Consider the following 22074-nt stretch of genomic DNA (forward strand, 5'->3'; position numbering starts at 1 on the left):
GACTCGTCTAAGGGCGTTGGTCATCAGGAGAAAAACATGTGGAGTCCGGACACTTCCAGGTCTGTCGATGAACTCCCCGAATTCTGACAAATTTCCTCTATATCTCAGGATTTACGACCAATCATCTGCTAGAAACTCTTTCATGTGAACGGATGAAAGGGGGATCAAAGAGGGGTAGATAGTTCCCATCTGAGCGAGATTTTTAGCGGATAAGGGAAAAACAGAGGATGTACGAACTTCCCTCAAAGGAAGTAACATCTGTTTTCTGCCTTTTCCCACGTTAAAACATTATTTTTCTCACAAAAATGAAATAATATTTTACGACAATATTTAACATTATTAATAAAATTACTGGTTTAGACCCAGGGGCCTTTCAGGTCTCACAATTGCAAGAAAAAGAATAAAAAAATTTCCCATTTCTATCTATTGCTATCATGATTGCATTTAAAATAATAAAGAAAGAATTAATGTAACCGAATAGGACATAATACATTGCAGTTTTGTGATATTTGCGATCGTTGATTTTTAAATCTGCTGATAAATGAATAAACAATTTCACTATATTTAAGAATATGTAGAAATTTTGAATAAATTTGAAGAATTAAAATCACATAATATAATGAAATAAGTCATTGTTATGCGAAAAACGATTACATGCAAAACTTTTGATATATTGTGAGAGAATGAAAATACACAAGAATAGATTTCGTTCTCCGATTTCTCCATCATTGCCAATATAATTTGATATAAAAATGATGTTAATTAATGTAGTATATATATAAGTGATTGGTAGAATTTCTTAAATATATTTTTCGAGTATGGTTCTGCAATATTAATACTAAAAATTTGGGCTGTACCTAAAATTCTGGACTGATAATAACTAAACACTGCTATGATTATCGTTGCATTGTTTATCGTCATGTTTTTTATTAATCACCGTACTGTTCTTATCGAGGAATAAAATCACGTTAGATGGAAAACTAAGCAATATTTAGTTATTAGACGAATCAAGAAATCAAAAAACTCTGCTTGGTAAGACGCGATCTCACAATTAATTACTAATGTTCCCTGTACGGAGATTTCGAAGTCGCGCTAAATATAGAAACAATGACGTGCCTTGAATTTTTACAGTTCACGCAAATCAGAATAACTTGCTTCTGAATTCACAAATACAGTAGTGTATATTGACTTAAGTACATTAGCGATTTGACAAAAATAGACATAAATTTGTAATAATATTAAGAATATCAGCATGATCATTTATTATTCTCTAAATGAATTTTATTGTTTTTCTGTTTTTGTTAAGATTGCTTTTTTATTATTATTAATCACATTCACAATTATTATTTACTTTTATAAAATTATTTATACACATATTAACCCAGTTGCATGAAACAGCTTGAAAAAACTAACCGTCAAATCAATAAATGTAACAAACCCAAACCTTGTTTACCATGTTCATCTTCTATCAGGTATGTTTCTCTTCTTTTTCTTGTCTAAATAATTTTTGTTCTATTACATGGTGTTTTCTTTTCACGTTTTCAATCCATCAATCAAACAATTTTATTAGTATTAAGGCCATTGGCCAGTTACAAGGGATGTCTTTTTATAACAATCCAATTCTACTTATCACCAGTAAATTTTCCTTCTACATCAACCAGTTTAACCTAAATCTCCAACATCTTATACTTAGATACATGTTCTTAATTAGTATAATTTGTACCAAAAATTACATTTATATAATTCACTTACACTTGAATTTTTTATTTGATTATTTCTATTCTATAACAACATAAACTTCCGTGCATAATTATATAATCTATAAATTATATCTATTGGTGATCTTAAAGTAAATATTTACTAAAATTAACTCATAAAATGTTCAGTGCATTACCATATAATTTAAGAAGAAAGTCTGCCTTAAAAAGGAAGATATTAAATAAATAATTTTTTTTTTTTAATTTAAATAGATGCTTATTTTATTTATTCTTTTGTGTTTGATCGATTTTTAAATTATTTTATTTTATTTAAATCCAAAATATATAGGGCCTGTATAGTAATTTTGCTATTGCGAAGTTTTATAAATGTGATTTTGAAATTTATTTGCGGTAAAACAATAAAAAGAAAATTGAATGAAACTTTTGTATGTTTAGGTTAATAGAAATTCTATTTTCGTTGAATAATATTCCAATCTGTAGATGAAATCTTCGACAGTTCGTTCGTGTAATCCAGATAAAGCTTAACTTAGATTGAAGATTGAACGTCAGCTGTAAATAGAAGCAAGAAAATAAATTCCTGGGATAAAAAAAGAATTCATTATAACTACTCTTTCGTTTATGCATATTTAATTTTGTTATTTTAAAATATTCTACGTTATAAGTTTATAACGCAGTAAAATATTTTTTTGTTAAAATGTTTATTTCTTCTTTTGGGCGATTCGGTAGGATGTTGATATTTTAAATGTCAACATACTTTGTTAAATATTTCATTTGTTTTTAAAACATTTTATATTTTGTATAAGTCAGATTTTGATAGATTACGGTATTTCTTCCATTTAAATATATTCTTTTATGCCATGTAAACGGTTATCTAAATTATCAATTTCTTTCACTAGATATATTTCTTCAGTTTAATCTTATCTGTATTTTATCTACTGAAATGTTAACATTTATGTTTAAATTTTTAGCACTTTCTTTTTAAAATGTCTACTATTAAATTGATATATGATTATTCCTTTTTATAAAACAAGACTGTACATTCTTTTGATTAATTCTTCTTTTAAAGTATGGGCTTCTCTTATACTGTACGTTTATGCCTCTATCCAATTTTTTCTATTTTTTCCTGTTTGCGCAATTTATTTTAATTTTGGATATTATATGATTAAATTTTACACGATGTGTTAAAATATTTTATATTAATATATATTATCTTTTATATATCAATTTATTTTATTTAAANAAATAAAACGAAATCTTAATTAAAAGATAAAATTTTTGTTTTATTATTAAATCTGTAAAGCAGTGAAAAGAAAATTACAATCGGGGAATTCATAATTACAAGTTATAATTCAAGAGTATAATGTTACGAATGAATTATTTTTCAAGTACTGTTATTGTTACAGGTATAATCATTTTACTTCTTGGAGGACTTTTCGACATATTAAATTCCTTTCGAAAGATTAATGAAATTATTAACGACATATATTAAAATCGCGGAAGTTGTATTGACATAAATCAAGTAATAAGAGGCATAAAGATTCGTGTAGATAACAGTATTATAGTCACGCTATTCTCTAGAAAATAAATAATTTTTGATATAAATTTAAACTATAATTTATTTCTTTTTTCTACATAATATCATTTCGTTTTAGTAAAATCTGTTATGAAGCATTAATATTCGGTGTTGTCAACTAGACTGAGTTCTTTGCGTGTTAACGTCAAACAAATGAAGAATGTGAACAAGTATCGTGTTTGACAACCTGTTCATTTAATTAAAATTAAGCCAAACTTCATTATATTTATTTATAGTATATAAAAATCTTTGTACTTTTTTCCCTTCTCTTGTATAAATGCACCCTCTTCATTTTTTGTTGTAACGAAGAAATGCAAACTGAAAAATCAATTTTAACTTTTAGATGCTTGTTTTTATTTTAAAAAAAATAAATAAATTTTAAATATATTGCTGATTATTCTATGGTTTAAACATGACTTTGAATGGATAATTTAATATCTTTTCAAGGATGTACATTTTTGTTACAGACACAATTAAACTCGATTTATTGCTTACAAATTAAATTTAATTCTCAGAAGACTTATGTTTAATTTTAATAAATTTGTTAATCTAGAATTTAATAAATATTACGTCATACATTTAATGAGATTGTTAAAATTAGACGCTGATCTGCAGCATTGCAATGGCCTTTATTTAATAAGAAATAGAAGAGAAGTTTTGCGGATGATCTGTACTAATCTGACTCTTCTAGTCGTTAAACAATTTTACTTATTTGTTAATTAACCAATAAAATCATTAGGAAAATTTAAATATTAATCATTTTATTACCATTAAAAATGCAGAAATGTAATTAAAACGAGAGAGAATACTTTGGATAGTTTTCGTTCAACAATGTAATGGTATTAGTTAATTGTTTCAAGTAATATGTAAATTAACGTAAAAATTTTACAAAAATTGTCAAAGACATATTTAAAAAAATTAATTTTAGATTTATAAAATACTTTAAATTACTTTATAATATATAAAACAAGCATATACATATTTAGAATCTCATTTATTATAAGGGAAATGAAATAAAACAGAGAATTTCAATAATAATATCGGATTATAAAAAATAAAAATAAAATTATATAATATTTTCTAAATTATTTTATTTGATATTAAATAAGAGCTAATAAAAATAGTATGATTTTATTGTAATCTTTAAATAAAGTTCCGATTCTTGAGGACTATTAATTTGAAATTCATAAATTACTACTCTTAAATGAAATTATTAAGTTTAATTAATAACAATTAAGCTTAAACTTGTTTGTGTTAAGCTTAATAATGATTAGGAGCATGTCTTGAGCAACAAAAATGAATAATGAAAGTCTTGAAATGATGTATAAGCTGTTTAGAATAAAATTGGATAATCAATATTTTACAGTAAGTACTATGTTTAGATGTTATATTTATTCTGTAAAATATTTAAGTGATATTATTATAAATTTATAGTATAATTATTAAATAAACATATTATGGGCTCAATGGAAGCATTAATAATAAAATCTGCTTAATATTTTAATTAAAAAAAAACTATTCTATAAACGTTAATATNTGTTTTTCTGTTTTTGTTAAGATTGCTTTTTTATTATTATTAATCACATTCACAATTATTATTTACTTTTATAAAATTATTTATACACATATTAACCCAGTTGCATGAAACAGCTTGAAAAAACTAACCGTCAAATCAATAAATGTAACAAACCCAAACCTTGTTTACCATGTTCATCTTCTATCAGGTATGTTTCTCTTCTTTTTCTTGTCTAAATAATTTTTGTTCTATTACATGGTGTTTTCTTTTCACGTTTTCAATCCATCAATCAAACAATTTTATTAGTATTAAGGCCATTGGCCAGTTACAAGGGATGTCTTTTTATAACAATCCAATTCTACTTATCACCAGTAAATTTTCCTTCTACATCAACCAGTTTAACCTAAATCTCCAACATCTTATACTTAGATACATGTTCTTAATTAGTATAATTTGTACCAAAAATTACATTTATATAATTCACTTACACTTGAATTTTTTATTTGATTATTTCTATTCTATAACAACATAAACTTCCGTGCATAATTATATAATCTATAAATTATATCTATTGGTGATCTTAAAGTAAATATTTACTAAAATTAACTCATAAAATGTTCAGTGCATTACCATATAATTTAAGAAGAAAGTCTGCCTTAAAAAGGAAGATATTAAATAAATAATTTTTTTTTTTTAATTTAAATAGATGCTTATTTTATTTATTCTTTTGTGTTTGATCGATTTTTAAATTATTTTATTTTATTTAAATCCAAAATATATAGGGCCTGTATAGTAATTTTGCTATTGCGAAGTTTTATAAATGTGATTTTGAAATTTATTTGCGGTAAAACAATAAAAAGAAAATTGAATGAAACTTTTGTATGTTTAGGTTAATAGAAATTCTATTTTCGTTGAATGATATTCCAATCTGTAGATGAAATCTTCGACAGTTCGTTCGTGTAATCCAGATAAAGCTTAACTTAGATTGAAGATTGAACGTCAGCTGTAAATAGAAGCAAGAAAATAAATTCCTGGGATAAAAAAAGAATTCATTATAACTACTCTTTCGTTTATGCATATTTAATTTTGTTATTTTAAAATATTCTACGTTATAAGTTTATAACGCAGTAAAATATTTTTTTGTTAAAATGTTTATTTCTTCTTTTGGGCGATTCGGTAGGATGTTGATATTTTAAATGTCAACATACTTTGTTAAATATTTCATTTGTTTTTAAAACATTTTATATTTTGTATAAGTCAGATTTTGATAGATTACGGTATTTCTTCCATTTAAATATATTCTTTTATGCCATGTAAACGGTTATCTAAATTATCAATTTCTTTCACTAGATATATTTCTTCAGTTTAATCTTATCTGTATTTTATCTACTGAAATGTTAACATTTATGTTTAAATTTTTAGCACTTTCTTTTTAAAATGTCTACTATTAAATTGATATATGATTATTCCTTTTTATAAAACAAGACTGTACATTCTTTTGATTAATTCTTCTTTTAAAGTATGGGCTTCTCTTATACTGTACGTTTATGCCTCTATCCAATTTTTTCTATTTTTTCCTGTTTGCGCAATTTATTTTAATTTTGGATATTATATGATTAAATTTTACACGATGTGTTAAAATATTTTATATTAATATATATTATCTTTTATATATCAATTTATTTTATTTAAATGTTTACTCTTCCTTCAAATGCAAGATATAATCTATACTTCTTATATCATATTTTCTATTCTATATTTTAAAATGTTAATTTATTTTGGTAAAATTTTTCTTTCTCCGTTTAAATCTTCTGTCTTAAGTAATTTTATTTTTAGAAATTTATTTTATTTAAATATTTATTTATTTCAGATTTAATTTATTTACTTTATACATCGTTGCTTTTATTAAAATATTTTAATTTCTTTTATTTAAGTAGAATTTTCAAAAGTCTATATATAAAGATTTATATATCATTTAAAGGTTGCATATACATTTCTCTTTAAACAATTAGATTTATTGATGTATATATTTCTGATTGTTTTATGTACGAATTATTGTATTATATCGCTGTGAAATTGTTGCCTATTTTAAAACTTATGAACTTTGATAGGAATGTTTTATCTGATTTTTAATTAATTACCTGCATGGTAATTAAAGATTACTTCAGTTAAAATAATGGGCCTGTAAGTGAAGCGATAATTAAATGGGGAGTATTACTACGCTTATTTCCACCTTTTGAACTAATTACGAATTACTGAATAATACTTCTTACTGTTAAATCTCAGGTTGAAATTAGTTAAAATTCATTGTAGATTAAATTAATTTTATGTGATATATATATTTTAATGTTTAATGCATTTTCATTTTAATGTAAAATATAATTATAGTAATTGAAACATTTTTCTGTACAGGGGATAGATTCTTGATCATTATGATAAGTCGAAGATAAAGAAGAAAGCTTCGAGAAGAATTTCATGAATTTGGATAAAAAATAAACGCATTTTTACTGCAGTGATATGATTTTTTCAACAGAAAATTCAAAAGAAAGCACTACGGATGAAATATATGTACTTTGGGAAAAAATGATTGAACCCAATGTAAGTTGGGTAGAAGTACCCAATAACACCCTAAAAGTTGGTAAAGTGATTTGCAATAATATTACATCTTACAATAGTACACTTATGTGCAACGTTACTCTGCAAAATGAAGGACGTATTGAAGGTCAATGGACAATGCCATTTAATCTATGGCAGACGGTGGTTATTGGTATTCTTATTGGAATTTGTGTTATATTAACAGTTGCTGGGAATATTCTAGTGCTGGCTGCTTTTATTGTGGAACGTGCTATACGTCAGCCGAGTAATTACTTTATTGGCTCTCTAGCGCTTTCGGATCTTCTTATTGGACTTATTTCTATGCCATTTTATGCTGTGTATGTTTTAGCTGGTAGATGGGAATTAGGACCAATCATATGTGATCTGTGGCTAGCAACAGATCATACTGTTTGTCTTGTGTCTATTTATACCGTACTTTTAATTACCATAGATCGTTATTGTTCTGTTAAAATAGCAACAAAGTATAGAAGCTGGAGAACGAAAACTAAAGTCATGTTTTTATTAGTGATTACGTGGATAATACCATCGTTAGTATTTTTTATCAGTGTTATGGGATGGGAACATTTTATCGGATACAGAGATTTGGCACCCGGAGAATGTGCTGTGCAATTTTTGAAGGATCCAGTGTTTAATACGTCACTTATATTTGGTTATTTTTACGCTACGTTAGTAGTTTTGATTGTTTTATACGGTGGGATTTATAAAACAGCCAGCGATATGCATAAGAGAGCGGAAGCTAAACAAAGAAAAATGCAATCTTTAGTTGCTCTTAGTAAAAATACTGTCGATCAAAAAAAAGAAAGTTCAAAAAATACTCAAAGTGTATTGTTGAAGTTAGAAAAGCCTAAATCTTCTGCATCGTGCAAGGAAGCATCCTCAGTTTCTCTCGTAGATGGTGGTGAGGCACTCACTCTTTCTATACAACCTGACAGACAAGAAAATTCGGGATTAGATTCAACCGATAAACTACTTACTAATAAAGCTATTACAGAAACAACAAGCTTTTCTTCAAAGAAAAATAGTGAAGACAATGATAATTCGAGTAGTCCAGTTTTTGATTCCGACGACGATACAATACATGAGAAAGAATCTGTGAAAAAAGAGCGCAAAACAAAAACTAAAACAAAAAAACCCAAATTTTCCAAGTCACCTTCTGCCACATCGCCCGTTACGGGAGAACCAATACCAAAACTTAATCCTCCACCGAGAGCACCTTCTAGATCACCAGTGGACCCATTCAAAACTATAGCTATCCCCCGACCGGTGCAAAACTTAATGGACGTAGAAGAGAAAACACAAAATACAGTTAATACATCAAGTACATTAGATGCCGCAACTCAGGATAAACCAATTCCACCTAATTCTTTACAAATAAAGTCGTGTATCGATCACACATCCGACTCGTCTACCATTCCCGCTGATAAGAATCCATCACTTCAAACTTCTACTTACGGTACGATGTTAATTGGTACTTCTCAGTCAGGCGAGCACTCTTCGTCGACGAAGGCGTCGAAAGATAGCGATCTTCATCAGAAAAGAAATAGCATCGTTGATACCACCGAAAAGGGAACCAGAGCGGTTATCAGATTAGCTAAACCAAACGAGAAGCTTTCGACGGTCGATTCCGAAACAGTGCCCTTTGCTAAAGATTACTTGCAGTCCAGAAGGACATTAGTTAGTTCTCTGGGAAAGAAAATAAAAAACAGTCGGAAAAAGAAACGGGGAGAGAGAAGACAAAAGTCGAAATCGGAGAATCGTGCCAGAAAAGCATTGAGGACAATCTCTTTTATTTTGGGAGCATTTGTATTATGTTGGACACCATATCACATTCTAGCATTGGTACAGGGATTTTGTACAGATCCAAATGGATGTGTAAACCATCATCTTTTCTATTTCACTTACTTTTTATGTTACGCCAATAGTCCCATAAATCCATTTTGTTACGCTATGGCCAATCAGCAATTCAAAAAGACTTTCTACAGAATTATGAGGGGTGATTTTCATAAAACATGATTGATGATTAAAGTAAATATGCATTTATCTCCTATATATTTATTTTTATTTCGTTTCTTAATTAAATATGTATATATACGTATATAAATTTCATTTTAAATTATAGAAATATGCCTAAAATGAGAATATTTCTTCAAAAAAAATCATATTTACTAATTAATCCATGTAAACAAATGTTATTATTATTATAAAATTATCTCATAGTAGGCAATTTTCTTGAATATTTTAGAACTGTTTTGTCAGATTTAAATTTCTGCAAATATGGGAACAACTTTATACTTATCTTTAAACCGTAAATTCGTAAACAAGGCAAAAAAAATCTTTTCTTTTTAATCACGAATGCGTTGTACTATCAATTGAAAGCGAACCAAAAGAAAAAAGATTGAAGCTAAAGAATAATTAATTCTAAATAATTGTTTAGATCAGGCAACTTCAACTTAGATTATTATATAGAAAAACTGATTTGTGCTTCCATATTTTAGCACTAAATGTGACTAAATGTTCACATTAGAATCAAAGTATCAACTTTGTGTCAACGTTGTTTATAGTTTATAAACTCCATAGAATCTAAATAACTCTAATAATATAATATATCACATCACAGCTGAATTAAAACTCTATGAAAGTAGAACGTCTTCCATATCCATTAATTCAGTGACATATCATATTTAGAGTATTGGATTTCTATGGAAATGTTCCATTAATACACGTTTGTTTCTCAGAATTCATTAAGCAGATATTAAATTAAAAATTATATTTGGCACAATTTAAGAAAATAATCTTTATCTATATTATATCTAAAATGTTATATCAATTTTCTCTGAATAACTTTAAACAAATAAACAAAAATTTAAAACAATCTTCAAACATATCTTTCTGAATCTTGGCAAACAAAAAAATTTTTTAAATTATTAAAAATCTTCAGATTATTGTGATATAACTGTTACACATAAACATAATTTGTATGGGTTGTATTTTCGTAGATTCAGTTAATTCAATGTATATGTACTGTACATGTGTATAGATAAAGCATGGAATTTCATCTAATCTGTTAATTAAAAATGGTTGTAATTGTTGCGCTACAACAGTACCTGTATAATAAACGTGAAGAAAAAAAGTTGTCAATACATTACAGTATCGTTATCGTACTAAACACATCTCGTTTCGGAGATTAATTCTTATATGTGTTATATGGTATTAGTACATATACATAAAGTGTAGTTGTTTGTTGTTATGTACACAATTGTTTTGCACGCACTATTGTTTAATTGTGTTTCTTAGAAACAAAAATAATGGCTCATTGCAAAGATGATAATGTTACCAGTGTTATTATTTTGTTAAGTTGTTACTTAATATTATTTTATAAGTAAAATTTTCCGGCTAGTAAATATATAAAATTTAAAGAAAAATTAAAATAAAAGTTTGCTTTAATGACATTTCTGTACAGCTGTAAAAATTTTAATGATAAAAATGTTTTAAAATAATAATAATTAAGTTTCTGTTAGATGTTATGTTGTATCATAAAATTAATTTAAAAAATTTTGTTAAACAATCATAAATCAATGGATTTTTTTTGGAAATTATAAAGAAATTAATAAATGGTTGATATATGAATATTTTTGTTATTTTAATTTAAAGCATTCATTAAAATAGATTTAAAACTATAAAAACTTCATATTTATAGTTTTTAAATCTATGTTTATTTGTTTCGTACATTGTTATAAATATAAATATTTGATTCGTATAAATAAATTTAGGTACAACATAGTTTTTAATTAACAAAAATTTAATTATAACGCCAGCAGTTTTTCTTGCAATTTAATAACTAAATTTAAAAAAATGAAAGAAAGATGAGGGAAAAAAGCAGAAAAATGTCAAAGAAAAGAAACACTTTCAGATTTTCTTTGCACGTTTCGAGAAAACAAACAAGCGTGCCCTAATTATATTCTTGTTCTCTTGTCTTATTTCGTATTTTTTAAAGATTAATTTTATATATTAAAGAAGACAATTCATGTAAGAATAAATTAACAAAATTAGCTATAAAAATTTTTAAATAAAATATAAATTTCAATTAATAAAAGAAAAAAAAAATGAAATGTTTTGAAATAATCCCAATTTTAATTGCTTTAATATTTACAATAATAATAAAAAAATTGTAAAGATCATTTTATGTTTGTATGCAAATTTAGAAAATACAAAATTTATCAGAAAAATTATGTAAAAATTATACAGAGATAACAAAGCAACATTAAAGATAAATTCCTAAACAAGATTAAGCTTGTTTATAGGAAGAAAACTTGGATGAAATTTAAATAACGATCTTTAAATAAATCCTAGTAGATAAGTGTAGCTTTCAGTACTGATCCTATCTTTTTCCAATAACAAACGCGCACATTTCTACCCAATTTAAAAAAAAAAAAAAAATTATGTATTTTCTAAAGAAAATTTCTACATAAGCCTCCAAATTTTAAGTCTTTGTCTTTCGTTTATTTTAAACGTTCAAAATAAATAAATAAAAACAACTTTTAAATGCATATAAAAACAAAACACTTAATTAAATTTTAATTCTTTTTATTGGCTAAAATTATATTTTACTTTAAAAATTATATCTATTAATAATTTTATTAATTTATATTTATAAAAATTCACATATTTTGTCTTCAACTTTATCGTTCTTACGCTCCAGTACTTATTATTGATAGATATAGACTTATCGATATTAAAGATAATAATCTTGAATGTAGATAGACACAAGCAATGGTAGTAAAAAAGGCATATGGCTTATGATATGAATCTTTCCGTTTACTCGCAGATTTTTATGCGAGATAAGAACAGATAAGATATCTAAATGAAAGTTAGAGTTGAAAAATGAAGTACGAAGAGCTGAAAATCGCATATACTCGTATAATAATAATAATAATAATAATATTTTAGTTTAAAACCTTGTATATAAAACAAACGATTTAAATCTTTAAATGGATATTACGTTTAAATTTTTTACATCATAATAAATATGATCAGTGCTTTACAATTCTTTCCTGGTGTAGATTTTTCATATTTTTATGACTTGTTGTGGTCTTGTTTTTAACACAAAAGAGGCCCTCTCTCACCACCGAGTAATAATATATTAAAAGAGCGAGCCCAGTGCTGTAGCTTTAGTTTATGTGTAAATCCGACTTATAATAATCATCTTGACAGCTGATAGATACTCCGAAAGATTTTAGATCTGTAATAGACATGTCTATTTCCAATTTAAAAGTTTATAAGCTAGATACCCGTCAACTTTTTTTTTTTAAAAAAAACACTAACTTTTATCGAATATAAGAAGGAGAATAAGCTTATATCTTTTTCGTATAAGTCTGTTATTGAACGTAGAAAAATAGAGCGTTTTGTTTTTGATTTTTATATTTTCAGTCAAAAGAATATTGCTATGTCTTACTGCCTATGGCAAGTTGTACTGTACTGTACGTCGTTTCTTAAAGCTGTCCTAAACTTAAACACTTTTTTTTTTTATACAGAAAATCGAGTTTCCAAAATCTAAATAAACTTAAACAGAAATTTGTATATATTTTTTTATATATATAAGTAACTTAAAATTATAATATTTAACTGTTTATTTATTGAACGTACCATACAACATGAAATAACTGTGAATGTAAAGTTCCACTAGCTAACTCATTATATTCTTCATAAATTTAAATGATTTATTTTTGAAAAGTTCGAATGAACATTGAAAAATCATTATTTTCTCTTTCATCGAAATATCAAAAGTTATCAGTTATTTTCCACAAGATAAAAAAAAGTCTGAACTGATAACAGAAAAGTTACTCTTGGGAATTTCAAACGAAACATATTCTTAAAAATTAAAAATTTATAAAACGTTTCTTACAACTTATTGAACAGTTTTATGTCTTGTAAGATGAAAATATTTTAAAAACTATGATTTTTAATAACAAAAACACATATTTCTCCATTATAAAGTACAATTTAGAAGTTTAATGTACGTGTTTTTGGAATGAAATGATGATACATTAACCTTTTAAATAAGTTTATCGATTTTTTAAAAATATTTTCTTAATTTTATCAAATTGATATACAGTATTATTATATGCCAAGCCATTTTAAAACTTGTAAATTAAAAAGTATTTAAATAACTTACTTATTTAATTAATTTATTAAAAATTATACAAAGCTTTTTATAAATTAGGATAAATAAAATTGTTTTTTAAAATTTAAATCTAAAGCAAATACTTTAAATTTTGAACAAATTGATCAGATTTGGAAAGAAGAAAAACAAACAAACAAAGACAAAAGTTTTAACAGCTTACATCGTTTCAAAAAATATACAAAATCTTTTGAAAATTCAAACAATTTCCACAATATTTTTATTTATTTTTTCATAAATTCTATGAAAATATTCATTAAATTTCTTATCGAAAATGAAAGTTTTTAAACATATAAATTTTTATGAACATTTTGAAAATTTATTTAAAATTAAAATATTTTTATGTATGGCACTTTTGTGTTTTATAAGGATGACTTTAAAGATAGTTAACGATTGCAAAAACTGAAATTGTTATCTTGTTCAAATACTTTATTACTGTTATAAACATTACAAAAATTGTTCAAAACAAGATCCTTCTCGTTATAACGTTCTGACATACTTTTACAAATTGCCGACTGTATTTCAAAACTGATAAGTGCGTTTTTTGCAAGCAGTTCATCAATTTTTGCAAGATAGACAAGATAAATATTATCTTAAATATTGAATAGTATATATTATATATTGGATATACACTCACTAACAAAAAAATTACGTATCAAGAATGAGGCGTTGGAATCCAATATCCAAGCTTTATTAGTGCAAAGGTAATGTCGACGGTAATAAGTGATTACAATATCATAGTAAAGAACAACGGTACAATTTAAAAACCCTCTGTCTGGATACGTGTGTTGATACGGTCATACAGGCACCATACTATATCCTGCAACGTATTTGTTCATAGATGTTGCAACTGCCGCTCCAGATCCCTTGAGCTCATAGATGGCCGAAGCTGGTGAGCCATCTGGTCTACAAATGCTCGATAGACGACAAATTCTGACACAGAGCAAGCTAAAGAAGTGTGCCAATGTGGTGTAGACATTCCTGGAAAACTAGTTGTATGTGGCTTAGCAGTCTCTGGTAATCTCTCTGGGGTGTACAGTGCACCGCGTATGTGTGCTCGCACGTATCTATAGTCCCCAACACCTCCCCAGTTAGGTCAGAAAGATCCATATAGATTTAGTACTTAAAGTAACATTTATACACTTTTATATACTGTGTGTATTTATACGGTTATAAATATGTTAAAGCTATGAATATATCGTTTTCGTTTTGTCAAAATCAAAATGAAAATGTACAGAATTTATCACTTTTACAATACATAATGTTTAGATGAAAACACAATCTCCATTTACTGTAGTTAAATATATTTAAGAATGTTCTAAACTAAATTTAAAAATAAAATTAATAGATTTTTCGAAAATCGATTAAAATTTTATAAATTGAAGTAATATTTACGAATAAATACAATAAAAATTTCTTGTAAAATATTGAAATAATACAAAAGTTTTACAAAATTCGAAATAATTTAGAACAAAATTGAATCACGAGTATTGTAAATATATAGATATTATTATTTTCCAATTTATTTATTCATTTTATCAAATTTTTCAAAAATTTTCTACAGGAAAACATACATTTCTAAATTTAATTATAACAAAGCTTGTTACTATAATATATATTTAGTCACTATAACTCGTCAGTAAGTTTCCAATTCCCGTCTGAATTGTACACGTACAGACAAACGGATGAACTATTAACAAAGTCTTATTTTTTTTTATTTAAACCTCTGAAACTTTAGCTTAAGCTTTAATTAAAATGCTTTAATCTTAAGATTAATTGTTTTACGTAGATAATATATACAAAATATAAAATGCATATTATTTATATTATAACATGACGACAAATTTAAAGGAATTACAAAATTTTATATCATAAAAAAAGCAATTTTTTAACTCAAGAAATTAAAATTTTAAGAATATATAAAGTACAATAAGTCAAGTTATAACCATCATTTATATTGAATTTTACATCTTTGCTACAAAAGTGCTGATGTTCGTTCATTTAATATTGTAAAATAACTTTTATCAAAGATTTTGCTTGGTCAGACATACAGTATTACACATGCGTTAAGCTTAAAACTAACTTTTGTATAAATAAAGTGTTAATGTATTTTAAAAAGCAATGTTTTAATTTATTAACAAAATATTAATATAGTAAAACCTGGTAAACGGAATCACATGGTAGATAAGCTTTTAATTTTTTATTCAGGTTACTATATTATTAAAAATAATTTTAAAACTAAAATAACTTAAAAATTAATTTTAATAAATTAATAAAATTGGCAATTTCAGAGGGAGGAAAAAAAATTCGAGTATAAAAATGATTACAGTTAAATATAAAATTCAAGAAAGAGAATATCTTACAAGAATTTCAATATTATCTAAAATTTGATTCAAGTCGGAAGTACTTTTGACATTTTCTTTAGAAAGTCTTAATGGATAAAGAAAGTAGAAAGACGACGAAGGATATAAAAAAAGAGAAAGGTAGTTATCAAATTCTTATCCACTAACTAAAAGTCGTATCGTTATATGTCTATCTAAAATATCTGTCTACAGATTTATTATCGATTTTAAAATAAATAGATATAGATAAAATAAAAAAAAAAATAACAGAAAAAATAATGTATTCATCCTACTAAACCTTTGGTATANGCAGTGAGTTAAAAGAAACGACATTTTTATTCTTCACCTTAACGTTTTCAGCTGATTGTCCAACTTTTACGAACATGTTTGTAATTCGATTCATTCCGTCAAAGGCAATGGTTATCTATTATACTTTTTTTTATCTTCTAAATATTATTTTCTTCATTTTCTCTTCTCTTTTTAATATCCTCCGGCCATAACCGAATATAATAAAGCGAAATATTTAAATGCGATCAAAGCTAAAGGTAGATTGGATAATATATTTAATGAGCTTCCGCACTCGAATGTAAGTGGCTTTATATATATTATAAAGTAGTAAATTTTTGAAAAAAAAATGAATGAAATCTGATTGTGGAGAGTCTCAATTTGATCTAGCAATTTTCAATTCAATCTATTTAGCTTATCTGAAGAAAATCAAACTCAATTTTATCAGATTTTAAACTGATTTAAAGTGATTTCTGTAAAGTTAAATGCGTCGCATATTGAAAGAAATTTTAAAATATTTTCGTATAAAATCGTATTAATATCGACATAGCTTTTTCTAATATAGTTTGACCTTAAATGGGCCTCAAATTTTTATAGAAAGTATACAAACTTCGAAAACTATCAACATAAATAAAGTTTAGAGCGTGTTTACATTAAAGTTCATATAACTTTGATAGAGTTATTGAGATACTTAAGTGATGTTTTTTAACTCAGCAATTATAAAGCAGTTTTTCCTCAGAAGAACTGATTATGACCTATGCTAAAACATTGTTTTTTGCCTTCGTATTTATTGCTCAGGTAAAATTTTCATATAAATCGAATTAAATTTCTTATATCTTATCTAAAATATAAATCTGAACACTTTTTTCTTTTATAGAATTTTAAATATTTAATAATATAATATATTTCAAACATTATCTTTAGGAATTTAACAAATAAACATAATTTAGTGTATAAATGTTATGCAATTCATTCTTATTAAAAATTTGAATTTATTTAAATTAATGAACAAAGAAGATAAAAGAAAATAGAATATTTGATTTTAATAAAATAAGAACATATCTTAGAAGAAAAAAATGATTATTTTAAATGAAATTTAGTTGAATTAAATGTGATGTAAATCTAACTGATTAAGATATCAGCAATAAATATTGTTACACAAAAATCCAATAGATGGCAGAAGAAACAAGAGTGTACCCATGTGATAATAAATTCAAACAAGTTGATTGTATTTGTAATTATTTCAGGTAAACCTGTTAATTGGTTTTCTTCGTCCAGTATGGAATATAGCTCATATGGTCAATAGCATCTCTGAAATTGTGCCAAGTCTAAATGATGGTGCTAATGCTATAGAAGCAGATGTAATGTTTAATTCTAAATGCCAGTTTCAATATACTTATCATGGATTTCCCTGCGACTGTTTTCGAAATTGTTGGAGATACGCTAAAGCCGGTGATTACTTGGCAGCACTCGACGAGATTTCTAATCCAGGTAACACATACCGAGAGTAATTTATCGATTTTTTTTTAGTTTATTGAACTTAATTCTGTTACATTTTTCCTTAATCCTCTTGAGAAAGCCTCAAATATCATCCCAGTCTGAATATGGTAATATTTGATTTGAAAATAAGTAAGCTTTCTGATTGGTGCAAATTCGAAGCTGGTGTTGATATGGCGAAGAAGTTATATCGATACATATTTAGAAGTGGTGGGTTCATATAAATTTATAGAAATCATCCATCGACCTTTACCATTAAAATTTAACAGCATTAATCCAACTATTACAGAAACCTTGCTGCAAAATTTCAGAAATTTTCGACAAAAAGCACAGGAGTTATTAAGCTTCAAACAGGGTGAACAAAATCTTGCTCCACACACAGGCACACACGCTAACATCCATGCATACAGAAAAACTCTGGAATTGTTTTGCATTTCTCGATGTTTCAAGGTCCCCTCAGTCTAAAAATTTGAAAATCTTGAAGGGGTCATTTTTTGATCGAACTCCATACTTTCCCTCTGTTATATATAACAGCCGGGAAAGTAAAAATAATAAGAATTTAAGAGAGGCGCATTCAATAACATTGGAGGGAAGCACATATATCAATAGGTTTATGCATAATATTTTTTTACATAAAACTAAAAAGACATAGAACTAAGACAACTATCCTTAATGTACTGTACCTCTCCAAAATATGCTCTAGAAAAAATATTAATTAGAATTTCTTTTGATAAATGACAACAATTTGATTTGTTTCATTAATTTGATTAACATTTTATCTTCAGAAAAGCCGAGACTGCAGATTTCTGGCTCCGCATTACCTCTCACAGGCTCGACCATAATATATTATTAAAATATAATCTTATAAATTTAATCAATAAATTAAACGAAAAATTAAACGAAAAANACAGCTTGGGACATTTCTACGAGCGATATTCAGTCAACAGTCGAAACTTATAATACATTAAATATTACGGAAAGAAGATGGAAAGGTGAAGGCAATGCTAATTGCCTTCCATTTTCATTATCTAAATTATACTATAGTATTTTAATTAGAAATTTAACATCAAACAAATATCTTGACAAAGTTTACTTATGGACTACCGATCTTAAATCGACAATGAGAAAGGCGCTCAGGTAAGATCCACTCGTACTGATTTTAACACTTGATAAAAATATTTTTTACTATAATATTTAAGTGTTAAATTATTCCATAAATATAAAAATGCATCAACAATATTTTTATTAATATATTATATTTTATTCAGTTTACAAGTCGACGGTATTATGACGAATTTTCCTAGAAAACTTAATAATGTTTTAATGGAAGGAAAGTTTAAAAAATTATATCGTCTAGCTGATCAATTTGACAACGTTTAAATACGAGAATTATGTGTTTAATAATTAAGAGTTTTCAAAAAATTTGAATAATAAACAAGTGAAAATTCATGTTGTATTGTTGTCATTCATAATCTATACTTAACCCTTTATATTTCATGATTTTTAAATCAGAAACTCATTTACTTTCAAACTGTATTATGAAATTTAGAATATTATAATACATCAAATTTATAAGGCTTATAATTAAGCTTGTTCTTTACAAAACCAATATAAGACTCTTTATATAAACTATTTCTAAAGTCAAAGTTAATTTTGTAACATAAAGTTATGCTATAAAGACATATATCTGGTATATGTTAAGCATTAAAATGTCATTTTGTTAATCTGTAATGTCATATAATATAATGTAATATAATAACATAATAAATTTTGGTTTATTATAACATAATAAGCCAAAATTGGATGATATCTGAATACAAATTAATTGCATTTCACATAATTAATTTATTCACTAAATATGTAATTTGCGATACATAATAAGACACAGAATACATTTTTTAATTTAAAAAACAACAATATATATGACGATCTGAGTATAAAAACTATTAAAAGATAAATTTTTCATCCATTAATTATTAAATCTATATTAAAATTATACATTTGAATTTTGTATTAGAATTAAGCTTTATCATGTTAAATCTTATAATTTAAAATCTGTGTTTATGTTCAACTTTTGTTCATTATATTCAAAATTACATATTTAAATGAGTACATTTTTGTATGAGTGATTTTTGCATAAATAAGTATTTTTTTTTTTTTTAGTAAATTGTATTGAATATTTTATACTGAACGTTCTCAAACGTTATCAATAGCAATTAAAAACATTTATTCTTTATCTTCTTCACTGTTTTTATCATATTACAGTATTTCTTTGATAAGAAATTTTTTTTAAATATTTAAAGTAATCTTAAATCGTTTTTACAGAGTTAATTCTCTTTTTATGGCATAACTTACCTGAATTCTCTTAGAATTTTGAGTAAATCTATAAAATGTTAAAAGAAAATTTTATTAAATCACATACTTTAGAGACTCGCTATTAAACATTTATAACATCTAAAACAAATCAGAAATACAGCTGTACTTTTGTACAGTGAATCAGATGTACTGTACAAGTTAATGCAACATGAATAAACAAAACACTTTCCAAAATTTAAGAGATTTATTCTAAAGTCATAGCAAAAACACTACATTAAGTATTTGATATTCAATGAACTTTTTAAAAATATTTCATAGAATTTTTAGGGAATCCATATAACTATTGCTCTTATCACAGCATTAACTTTCTGTAAAAACAACTTAGCATTATTTTAAACAATTATTTTATCCAAAAAAATAGAAATAAAACTGCTTCATGATATAAATATGATAAACAGAGAAGAAGACAAAGAGTAATTATTGCTTAATTGGATAAAAATTTTGTTTAGATGAAAACTTGCTGGAAAAAATTAAGTTATTTTCAAGAATACAAACCGAGATGATACAAAACAAAGTAATGAAAATGTACGTCTTAGTACACTCTCACATTAATTTAGAGTCACAAAATATAATTTTATCAATCAATCTTTTAGATTAGCGAAGTATTTTTCTGTTCAAAATCCAATTACTTCTTGTCTTTAATAATTCGTGTTTATTATATTTCTTTTTTTATCCACGTCACAAAATATTATTTGAAAAAATGATTTTTCAAATGTTTAAAGTTTTTTTCTAATTATTGCATATCCATTAAAATTTTAATTAAATATCGTAACGTATGCGCCATATAATGTTAAAAACTTTTTCCCTTAATCCAGGTTTACATTAATGATTATTATAATGATGTAAATGTACTGTTTGTTTCAGTTCCGATTAATACATTAACCAAATCCATTGATTAAATATCAAAATATGACATTTCAATCCCGATTAGTAAGGACAATATTCAGTCTATATTATATTAAGTCGATCTATTTACAATGTCTTGTTATTTGTACACTCTTGACAGTTCGATAGTGATTATTGCATACAAAATCTTGTTATGATCATTTTGCAAACGTTATCTTTCTTTCGGGGATATAAATTCTTGCAGGAAGAAAAGTTTCCCCTGTTTAGCCGAAAGAATAATATTCTTCGATCCTACTTTGCAAATTCTATATTACTGTCCACTATCCAACACTATACATAGATTAGTTATTCTGCTTTTGCACATGTATGATTTATATGTCATAAATCTAATAGAAAACATTCATGAAAAATAAATCTTCATATTGAATTATAAATATTTACATTGATAAGTTAAAGTTAACAAAGTCAAACTTATTCTGAAACTTCAGGTAAAACTGATTGATGTAAATCATCAATTGCAATTATTAATCTATAATATTTTCTACTTAATTCAATGCTTTTAAAACTGGGTACTGCGAGCCAGTTTCAAAGAAAGCTCATGGAACTAGGGGTCAGTAAGTATCTAGTAATATGAGTTTATTTTCTTAAAACTATATTGATAGAATCACAATGAATTTTGTTATAAAACATTACTTGTTTTCGATACGATTAATATGTACTGTACATACAAAAATTTGTGTCTTAGACGACTCCCTAAAGAAAATCGACACACTAACAAATTTGCAATACAAAATAGTGGTATGTTTATATTACTTATGCAAAAAAATACAATCGAGTTAATAAGTATTACACGTTTACTGACAATAAATAACACTACATTAACTAAAAAAAGGGTAAGAGAAAATTCGCTAATAGATGTCACGTGCATATATGCATGTAAGGTTCAATATGATTTTCTGATAAGGTGTACGGTCGTATGAAGGAATTCTATTTGTCAAACTTATACATATGTACTGTACTTATTGAATCTTCTTAATTTATTTCAAAATAAAGACTCTCACCCTCGTAAAAATATATTTGAGTATTATAAAATTTATAATACATTCAATTTCATTTATTGATTGTAG

General features: G+C 25.6%; 2 protein-coding genes across 3 annotated transcripts in view; both read left to right on the plus strand.

The window, feature by feature from the left end:
* The window catches only part of LOC111624177 (muscarinic acetylcholine receptor gar-2-like), a 75345-nt gene extending 65853 nt beyond the window's left edge, over positions 1-9492 (plus strand). Inside the window, exons 1-2 of one of the 2 annotated variants that reach the window (XM_023366985.1) lie at positions 4510-4656; positions 7220-9492. In XM_023366985.1, coding sequence (XP_023222753.1) covers positions 7325-9436 — 2112 coding nt within the window. In that variant the 5' untranslated portion in view covers positions 4510-4656; positions 7220-7324 and the 3' untranslated portion in view covers positions 9437-9492. Of the gene's footprint in view, positions 1-4509; positions 4657-7219 lie in introns of those variants that run through there. The other variant, XM_023366986.1, reaches the window with a different exon arrangement.
* Positions 9493-16896: 7404 nt separating this feature from the next.
* Positions 16897-19112, plus strand: LOC111624191 (phospholipase D LsSicTox-alphaIA1-like). Its single transcript, XM_023367001.1, has 5 exons — positions 16897-17026; positions 17476-17719; positions 17804-17935; positions 18637-18862; positions 18994-19112. Exons 1-5 carry the CDS (start codon positions 16979-16981, stop codon positions 19103-19105), a joined length of 762 nt encoding a protein of 253 aa, XP_023222769.1. The 5' UTR covers positions 16897-16978; the 3' UTR covers positions 19106-19112.
* The last annotated feature ends 2962 nt before the right edge of the window (positions 19113-22074 follow it).

The sequence above is a fragment of the Centruroides sculpturatus genome, unplaced genomic scaffold (genome assembly GCF_000671375.1).
Source record: "Centruroides sculpturatus isolate CEXI.00-Female unplaced genomic scaffold, Cexi_2.0 scaffold70, whole genome shotgun sequence".
Lineage (NCBI taxonomy): Eukaryota > Metazoa > Arthropoda > Arachnida > Scorpiones > Buthidae > Centruroides > Centruroides sculpturatus.